The sequence below is a fragment of the Galeopterus variegatus genome, unplaced genomic scaffold, assembly GCF_000696425.1.
Source record: "Galeopterus variegatus unplaced genomic scaffold, G_variegatus-3.0.2 Scaffold1322, whole genome shotgun sequence".
Lineage (NCBI taxonomy): Eukaryota > Metazoa > Chordata > Mammalia > Dermoptera > Cynocephalidae > Galeopterus > Galeopterus variegatus.
Window position 1 is genome coordinate 427,024 of NW_007727433.1, and position 9,215 is coordinate 436,238.

The 9,215-nt window shown below is 62.2% G+C and overlaps 1 protein-coding gene across 3 annotated transcripts; it reads left to right on the plus strand.

Annotated features, from left to right (window-relative positions):
• The first annotated feature begins 1,639 nt into the window (after positions 1-1,639).
• Positions 1,640-7,228, plus strand: PCYT2 (phosphate cytidylyltransferase 2, ethanolamine). 3 transcript variants are annotated; one of them, XM_008576294.1, is made up of 12 exons: positions 1,642-1,761; positions 2,345-2,506; positions 2,756-2,822; positions 3,572-3,656; positions 3,869-3,913; positions 4,671-4,809; positions 4,985-5,067; positions 5,369-5,446; positions 5,819-5,884; positions 6,044-6,109; positions 6,287-6,375; positions 6,504-7,228. In XM_008576294.1, exons 1-12 carry the CDS (start codon positions 1,680-1,682, stop codon positions 6,613-6,615), a joined length of 1,074 nt encoding a protein of 357 aa, XP_008574516.1. In that variant the 5' UTR covers positions 1,642-1,679; the 3' UTR covers positions 6,616-7,228. The 3 variants fall into 3 exon arrangements, with proteins under 3 accessions (XP_008574517.1, XP_008574516.1, XP_008574518.1); XM_008576295.1 differs by lacking the exon at positions 5,819-5,884 and having other exon boundaries at positions 1,640-1,761; positions 2,347-2,506; XM_008576296.1 differs by lacking the exon at positions 2,345-2,506 and having other exon boundaries at positions 1,645-1,761.
• Positions 7,229-9,215: the final 1,987 nt, after the last annotated feature.

Here is a 9,215-nt window from a genome sequence, read left to right on the forward strand (position 1 = left end):
GCCGTTGCGGGGCCCGGGTCCGCGCGGGCTCGCGTCCGCGCTCGGCGTAAGGCGCTGCTGCGGGGCGGCCGGAGGCGTCGCTGCGGCGATCCCGGAGAGCCCAGCGTCGTTCTCGCGAACGAGCTCGCTGCCCCGCGGTGGGCGGCAGAGTCACCCGGCAGCCCGGGCCCTCCTGCGGGCGAGAACGCGATGCGTCTTCTCCGCGAGTCGGACGGACGGGCTGTCAAGGCCGGGGCCGCCAGCAAGCGAGAGGAAAACTGCCCCTCCCGAGCGTGCGCTCCCTGACGCCCTCGAAGAGGGGCCCCGTCTGGCCAGCCTGGGGCTCGCTGGGAGGGCCAGCAGCGCCTGCGCCTCTCGCCAGCGGGAAGGAATGTGGCTTCCTGTCAGTGGACTCTGACCTTGGCACCAGCCGGCCCCCGCCCCTGGACAGCCACAGGCTGCAGCAGCTGCACCCAGAGCCACCCCCAACCCGTGCTCTGCTGCCCCTGGCCCACCTTCTGGCCCGTCCTGCCCAGCCTGTCCTTAGGCACATAGGTCTGCCAGACTTTACCCCAGGACCAGAACCCACTTGTCTGCTGGAGACCCATGCGCTGGGGCGGGGGGTGGTGGGTGGCCCTGCTGGGAGGAGGTAGGGGGCACTGGGTAGAGTAGCTCTGTACATGGTGTGGGGCTGTCCCTGGAGAAGCAGGGACAACTTTGCCTACTCAAGAGGGGGACGGGAGTCCTGGAAGGAAGCAGGCGAACACCAGGGCCCCCAGGCCTGTGGAGAAGCCCTCAGCTGTTCCAGTGCCCTGGGAGGTACCTGCGGCCCAGCCTGTGGCAGGATGCCGTGTAGCCCCAAGCTTAAGAGTTCACTCGTCACCAGACCCGGATTTGAGGATAAAAGCTCTAGAACTGGGTGACAGGGAAGTGGCTATTCTCCCAGACAGCTACGCCTTGCTGCGTTTCTGGAGGCCGTGGGTTAGGAAACAGGATTTTCCCAGGCCAGTGATTCCCAGGGCCTTGCTCTTTGGTTGGATTTGTGGTTTTTGCTGGCCCCAGGAACTGTTTACTTGTCTCAGGGTAGGTAGCACAGAATTCATCTCCACCCCCAAGATTAACATGATTTGTTTTCTTGGGGTTTTTTTTGTGACCAGTAAGGGGATCGCAACCCTTGGCTTGGTGTCGCCCACACCACGCTCAGTCAGTGAGCGCACCGGCCATCCCTATATAGGATCCGAACCCGCAGCGGTAGCGCTGCTGCGCTCCCAGCGCCGCACTCTCCCGAGTGAGCCACGGGGTCAGCCCAACATGATTTGTTTAATATTTAGAATGACTGCCCACAGCGGTTTGTATTTGGTGAGGGGAGAGGATGTGGCCAAAGCCTACCCTGGGGTGGGATATAGGGCCGTGCCGCTTCCAGCCAGTTAGAGTCTTCTGTGCACTTGGCAGACTGCTGGACCAGCTGGGCCTTGTCGTCTCTGGGTCCCCCACCCTTGCTGGAGCTAAGCGTACACCTACTCGCAGAAAGCCCAGGCCCAGCCGGATCCTGGGCAGAAGTTCCTGTGGGGAGTGGCTTCTCAGAGGGCTTCCTAAGGAGTCCTTGGAGGAGTAAAGCTGCACCCCAGCCCCCCACGGGGTCCACCTGGTCCCTATCCTCAGCACAGGGGGTGACCATTCTTTGTCTCCACAGCTATGATATGGTGCATTACGGCCACTCCAACCAGCTGCGCCAGGCGCGGGCCATGGGTGACTACCTCATCGTGGGTGTGCACACTGACGGTATGGTATGGGTCCGCCGTGCCCCACAGCCCTCCAGGGGCTGCCCCTATTGACTGAAAGCCTGCAGGGCCCTGGGAATGCCAGGCCCGGCCAGGGTCTCCTTACCCAAAGCATGGTTGTGAGAGAGCTTAGCAAGCTTGGCCCAGCCCCAGCCCCAGCTGAGAGTGTCCTAAAGCCATTCCCATCTTGCATCTTCTGTCATGAGCTAAGAGACAGGGGCTGCTGGAAACCACGACCAGTGCAGTGGAAGCCCACGACCCCCAACTGGCTCCTGAGACATTCTGGGGCTGAGCTCTAGGTCATGAGGGGACCCCTTACTGCCTGAGCCTCTCGTTGGGTGAGGGAGCTATATAGGCAGCAGACACATCCCGAGCACGCTGTGGGGCCACAGAGGACAGAGCAGTGGCCACTCGGATGTGATCCTGTCCTGTGAGCTGAGGGCCTGGTGGGAGAGACAGCTTGTCCACCGTGAGGCCTCATGTGTGGTTACAGACCCTGCTCAGTGTTGAGGAGGGGGCCTCCTGCGGAAGCGGCTGGCAAGCCAGGGTCACCTGTCCTGTTCTCTCCTTTCCTCTGGCCCTAGAGGAGATCTCCAAGCACAAAGGGCCCCCGGTGTTCACTCAGGAGGAGAGATATAAAATGGTGCAGGCCATCAAGTGGGTGGACGAGGTGGTGCCCGCAGCCCCCTATGTCACCACGCTGGAGACGCTGGACAAGTATGACTGCGACTTCTGTGTCCACGGCAGTGAGTAGGCAGGGGCTGGGGGCCTGGGGCAGCGGGGGCGCTCAGGATCAGACCTCCTGGTGGGGTGTCTGCAGGTGGTAGGGCTCCTTACCCTTTGGAGCACATGGAGCCCTTTGAGGATCTGAGAAAGCTTTGGGCCCCTCTGCAGAAATGAGCACATGTATGCCGGGTCCGGGAGGGTCCTGGCCCTCAAGGTCTTTCTGGCTTTGGGGTAAGAATCCTTGTTCTTGCTTGTGTGTCTCCCCTTAGATGATATCACACTAACCGTAGATGGTCACGACACCTATGAGGAAGTGAAGCAGGCTGGGAGGTACAGGTGAGTGCCTGCAGCTGTTCAGGGAGTGGGCATGAGGGTCCCTCCTAGATCTTTCTTTGCTGTTTCCCATAGCCTGTGACGGCCACGTCTGTGCCTGTCTTCTCATGGCCAGGACTGGGAACTGGAGGCAGGGAGTTACTGTGGTGTGGCCTCAGGACCCTTGCTGTGTGGTGGACCCCAACCCATGGCTGCAGGGCAGCACTGCAAGGCAGAGCTTTGCAAGGATGGTGACATTAGTCGGCATGGCGCTGTCAAACAGTAGGACTGTTGCTGGTGCCACTGAGGAGCTGGCTCTTTATTTTTAACTAACTTTAAAGTTCCAAGTGCAGCCCGTGGATCCTGCTGGGGTGGTGCAGCCCAGAGCTCCCTTGGCAGAGTGTGCAGCAGGGCGGGACCTGGGTGTGAGGGAGGCCCGAGGCCAACGGCAGGATGGACACCGAGCTGCTGCCACTGTCCCACTGCTGCCACTGTCCCTGGCATGTCACTCCCCCATACTGGAAACTTGGGGTGCAGTGATTCTTCATATTTCCTCCGCTCCTGTCGTCGTCTTCAGCTAATGAGAGCACAGTGGCCCTCCCGTTCTGGTATACATTTCTTGTGGTGGCCGAGAGCAGTGGGGGTGCCCAATCTGTGGGGCAGCTGTGGGCTTTGCCCCAGGCAGGGCTGCTGGTGCCCCTTAGGTGTTGTTAGCTGGAGGCAGAGCCTCACAGTGTACCCCAGGGTGAGAACCCCACCCCGTCTGTCCCCAGAGAGTGCAAGCGCACCCAGGGTGTGTCTACCACAGACCTTGTCGGCCGCATGCTACTGGTGACCAAGGCCCATCACAGCAGCCAGGTGAGTCTGGGGCCGCTGGGTGGAATCCCTGAGGTCTCACGGTTGAGGCCATTGCAAGGAGGGAGGGCGCACCTCTGTGCCACTCTCAGGGTCATCCTGCCCCCCCACAACCCTCTCCCCTTCGTGGCTCCAGGACAGTGACCTGCCCGGTCTTGGGGCTGGTCACGTCTAAAGGGGGAAGCTCCTGAGGCCCACTCTGCCCTTCTGTGCAGGAGCTGTCCTCTGAGTACCGGGAGTATGCAGATAGCTTCGGGAAGGTGAGTGTGAACCATGGGGCCACCTAGGAATGTGGATGCTGGGCTGCCATTAGGGCCTCCTCTGTCCCCTGTCCCAAGCCATTCCTTGGGGAAAACTGGCCCAGAGTATCCCTCCCCCCACTCCCTTCCCAGCACTGACTGCCAGGCTCAGCCAGCTGGCGGATGCCAGGAGGGAGGACAGGCAGGAAGTGGCACTAGCTGGCTGGTCACAGCAGCCACTGCTTGGAGGAGGAGCAAGGACTGCCTGTGTACAGGTGGCCTCTAACCAAGTGGCCTGGCCCTTTCTCCCATTGTAGCCCCCTCACCCGACACCTGCTGGGGACATACTTTCCTCAGAAGGCTCCTCCCAGGTGACCAGATGGTGGCCTCAGGGGTGCCGGCTCCCCCAGAGGGCTGTGTCCTCCAGCCACTGAGCTCTGCACCTCCTCCCTGTGGTTGGTCGCTGGGCTGAAGTGGTGTTGGCTGCAGTGGCCACTGGATAGAGACACAGCTGTGCCAGCTGCAGTGGCCCCACATAGCCTGGTGGTGGTGTGTCCCCTACCCATTTCCCTGCTCCTCCCCCTGCCTAGGAACAGTCTGAGTGAGGGCCACTGGGTCGCTGGCAGGCTGCAGCTAGGCGCTTGCAGTCCTGGCCTGCCATGTTCCCTGCATCTGCTCCTGCAGTCCCATGGCTGTGCTTCCCAGGGTCAGCCCCAGGCTCAGCAAAGTAGCCCTGGGGGGCCTCTGCCGCTGACCAGCTTCCTCTCTTGGCTTACAGTGCCCTGGTGGACGGAACCCCTGGACAGGGGTGTCTCAGTTTCTGCAGACCTCCCAGAAGATCATCCAGTTTGCTTCTGGGAAGGAGCCCCAGCCAGGAGAGACGGTCATCTATGTGGCCGGAGCCTTTGATCTGTTCCGTATCCTCTTCTGGGCCTCTGCTGCTCCACATCCAACCATGTGGGGGTGGGTCTGGGGGGCCTTGCTGACTCCTGGACAGGGCCAGGGTGCAGGAGAATGGTGGTGAGGCCAGTGGGTACAGGATATCGGGGGCTTCAAGCTTCCTTCCTCTTTCACTTCTTAACATGAGTGCAGACATTGGGCACGTGGACTTCCTGGAAAAGGTGCACGGGCTGACAGACAGACCCTATATCATCGCCGGATTGCACTTTGATCAGGTTGCTGCCCAGCACCCACTCATTCCCCCAGCACCCTGGGCAGCTGATGGGCCCTGGAGGCCCTCAGTGGGCTCCTGGGTCAGTGTTGGGCATAGGTGGCCTTTGGAGGAACAAGACTCCAGGTGCCTGGTGAAGGCAAAGGAGCACCCCTGGGGGGTGAGCTTTGGCCTCTTCTGAGGTCCAGCGCCATTTTGTCCATGGGGGCAGGCACCTTTCCCGCCTTCCCACAAGGGACAGCTGGAAGGGGGCACACCTGTCCCCCTGAGGTCCCCATGCTGAGCCAACCTCGCTCTGGCCCTAGGAGGTCAACCACTACAAGGGGAAGAACTACCCCATCATGAATCTGCACGAGCGGACCCTGAGCGTGCTAGCCTGCCGGGTGAGTGTGGCGGGAGCCAGCACAGGAGCGGGAGACGTCCCCGACATTTCCCTCCCCGGGCCTCCTCACTGAGTCAGGGCAGGGCCTCTCGGGTCTCTGGCAGTGCCCTACCCCAGCACCCCCGATTCTGGGGTGCCCACCCACCTCTGATTAGTAAGGTGGGGGGTGGGGTGGGTGCCATTGGCACTGTTCTTTTCCACCCTTGAGGGCTCCTGGGGACACAGCAGCTCCCCTAGCTTGGGCTCCCCCAGCCACGCTGTCCCCACCCCTGCTTGCTCAGTGGCATCGTCAGTCTGGGTCTGGGCCATCTTCCATCTCTGGCCCTGGCTTTGGAGCAAGGGCTGAGCGAGCTGCTCTGTACTGTCCCCACAGTATGTGTCAGAGGTGGTGATTGGGGCCCCATATGCAGTCACAGCAGAGCTTCTGGGTCACTTCAAGGTGAGGATCCTGCTGGGCTGGGAGCATGGAGCTGGGGATGGCCCTTGGGCTGAGGAAGGGGCAGGGTCAGCTCTCCCAGTCCAGGGCCTGCACTGGGCCATTGACTGTGGCAGCAGCTGCCTCCCTGGCGAGGGCTCCTGACTCTCCCTCTGTCCCCAGGTGGACCTGGTGTGTCACGGGAAGACAGAGATTATGCCTGACAGGGATGGGTCTGACCCCTACCAGGTGGGTAATGCTGGCCCTCACTGGGCTTGGAAGGCTGCTTCCCAGCCACCTGTGGCCTCACCATGCCTATCTGGGAAGTGGGCATGGTGTTTGTATCCCTCTGGGGCAGAGCAGTTGGGCAGGTCTCCGCGTGCTCAGGACAGACCCTAATCTCATCCCTCCTCCCTGGGCCTCCAGGAGCCCAAGAGAAGGGGCATCTTCCGTCAGGTTGACAGTGGCAGCGATCTCACCACAGACCTCATTGTCCAGAGGATCATCAAGAACAGGTGAGGTTAGCCCAGGTAGGCCTGGTGCGGGGGCAGCGGGGGCAGCGTGGAGCAGCTAGTGGCGGGAGGCCCCAGACCTGGGCGCACAGTCACCCTCTCACCCAGCTTACGCCAGCCCGGCCCTCCAGATTAGAGTACGAGGCACGAAACCAGAAGAAAGAAGCTAAGGAGCTGGCCTTCCTGGAGGCCATGAGGCGACAAGAGGTGCAGCCCTCAGGGGAGAACAGCTGTGATTTCTGACGCAGAGGAGCGTGGTTCTGGAGAGCCCTCGGTGCCAGGTGGTCCTCACCTTGCTCTCCTGTGTCCTACAGTTTGGCTGTTATGATCCTTAAGGAAGCCGCAGTGCCACCTCTTGCTGGCCTGGCTCTGGGAGGGTGGTGTGGGGGGACGCTGCCTCCCACCTGCCTGCAAGGTGTCCATTTTGCGGCAGGCACCCAGCCCTCTCTGTTAAGCTACTCAGAGAGGGTGCCTAGAACAGTGGAGCGGCCCAGCAAGCAGGATGAGCAGAGGGCTCTGCTCAGTGCGTTGGGTTCCAGCTGCCGTGCTCCATCCTGTCCCAGAAGCTCCCTCTGACCCTGGACACCTCCTGCTGCCTGGGCTGGAGGCCACGCTGCCTCCCCCCTTCTTTGGTGGGAGGCACAGAGGGACCCCAGGACTGCCCCTTCCTTCTCTGGGTGCAGACCACACACGCTCTGCCCTCCAGCACCCCAGCACCCGGGCCTGGCTCTAGCAAAATGCGCTTGTCCCTCCCCGGCCAGCTCTGCTGTTCTTCAGACGGATTCTGTTCTGTTCTGTGCCTCACCGGCTGATGTAAATCTCTTTGGTGCGACCAAATAAAGCCTGGTGAGCAGTGCTGTGTCGGAACCCCCCATGGAGAACCCTGGGCCCTACTCCCACCATCCACCTAGCAGGGATATAGAAGAGAGAAGGGAGTGAGTCAAGCGTCCCCTTTACTCCATGGTCTGTCTCAAGGAAGATGAGCAGCTCAGCCCTGTGCTTCTCCCCAGGGCCACAGGATCTGAGTCCCCCTGAGCTGCAAGTCACCCATAGACTCATCAGGGAGGGCACAGGGGCTGCCTGGCTGCGGAGAGGGCAGGGCCAGCCCTGAGTATGCTGCTGCCAGGACCCAGGAGATGGGACTGGGGACTGTCCCCTCAGCCACAGCAAGTGGAGCCCAGGGCCCAGGTCAGCGCCCTAGAGAAATGTCCACCCATGCAGGGTGAGAACTCACCCACCGTGGCAGGCCCAGCCAGCAAGGCACACTGTGGGGTGGGGGGACACCCTAGGAGGCAGGCCCAGGCCCTGGAATTCTTGAGCTTCCTGCCCCCTGCACCCTCAGATTCAGCAGGGCCAGAAGGGGTGGGGAAGAGGGAGGCAGGCAGGGGCCCCAGCTCATGCTCTAAAAGAAACTCAAAAGTCAGCTTACAAAGATTTGGCTCTGAGACCCAAGAGCTCTAGACGGTGGGGGTGGGAATCAGCCTGCTAAGTTAGACGAGTGTAGGCCAGGGAGGCCCCTGGAGCCTGGGCCGGCCATGGCCCCACAGAGTCCCTCCTAGAGCCCTCAAGGCTGTAGAGGGGCTGCTTCCCCATGGGTTGGGGGAGGGGTGGGCCCAGAGCCTTGGGAAGGCTCAGCCACCATTGTGCCCAGCTGTGTTGGTGAGTCTGAGGGCCTCTAGGCAGCCCCGGCCATAGGGGTACAGTCTCATCCTCCCCTGGACCTGTACACCTGGCTGCCCCCTCCTCCCTGGCCCAGCCTGGAAGGCCCTTTTGTTCTTTAATTCATTGAACACATGGTTACTCTGTGCTCAGTCCTTCAAGATGTTTTGGGAGTGGCTCTAGAGAGGGTGAAAGTCAGGATTCGAGGCAGGAGGGTCACCTGGGGGGTGTGGTTAGGGGAGGCTTCTCTAAGGCAGATGTGTGAGACCTCACGGCTAGTGGGAACACAGGCGGTGCCTCCTGAAGGGATCCAGGAACTTTCTACGGGACCCAGATGTGTGGAGTTGGGGCTGCAAACATCAGGGAGAGCAGCCTCTGGCGGTTTCAGAGAAGACTCTGGAAGGCTCTGAGAGCCAGGCAGGGCAGGGGCCTACAGAAGGTCTCACAGGGCAGAGTGATGGGGTCACAGCAATGTTTTCCGTGTAGTGGGGCCTGGGGGTCCTAGGTGGAGGGTTTTAGGACAGCTTGGTGGGCTGAAGGACCTGGGAATTGCCTGTGCCCAGGGCCTGGTGGGGAGTCTTGGGCTGAACCCCTCACCCATGTGGGAGACCCCCTGTGCTGACTCCCTCAGTGGCGCACCCTGGTCCCCTGCTTTGTGGAGGAGGGAGGCCAGGGAAGGGCAGACCGGCCTGGCCAGAGGAGCGGGCGCTCCGCGGGGAGCTCGCTGGGCCAGGCAGCCGCTCCTCTCGTGGACTGCACTTGGCGGGGTCTAGGGACTTCCGGGCCCCTTTCCCCTCGAGGCCCCCGGGCCTGCCCTCCAGCGACCCGCACTCAGACACCCGCTGGACTTCTCGTATACTCGTTTAGCCATTTACTTCGGGGGCGGGGATGGGGGCTCCTGGGGCATCCTCCCGTGCCCGATGGTGGGGTCTGGCGGTCCATGAGCGGGGCAGTGGGCGTCGGGGTGTCCGGTGGGGGCGGGCGACGTCCGGGGTCGGGCTCAGGCGCCGCGGCAGTCGGCCGCACGCAGCGACAGGAAGACGTGGGCCGTGCACTGGAAGGTCCCGCGGCCGTCGGGGAGCCGCTGGCAGCTCTGCAGGTTTGGGGCGACGTCCTCGACACACACAGCCTGGGAGGAGAGGGGTGAGGGTGAGGGGCCGCCCGCGCCGCCCGCCGCCCGCGCC

Coding starts and splice junctions, on each gene's coding strand:
- PCYT2 (XM_008576294.1), top strand. CDS start 1,680: ATGGTGCATTACGGCCACTCCAACCAGCTGCGCCAGGCGCGGGCCATG. Junction 1,762..2,344: donor CGTGGGTGTGCACACTGACG/GTATGGTATGGG, acceptor CTCTGGCCCTAG/AGGAGATCTCCAAGCACAAA. Junction 2,507..2,755: donor CGACTTCTGTGTCCACGGCA/GTGAGTAGGCAG, acceptor GTCTCCCCTTAG/ATGATATCACACTAACCGTA.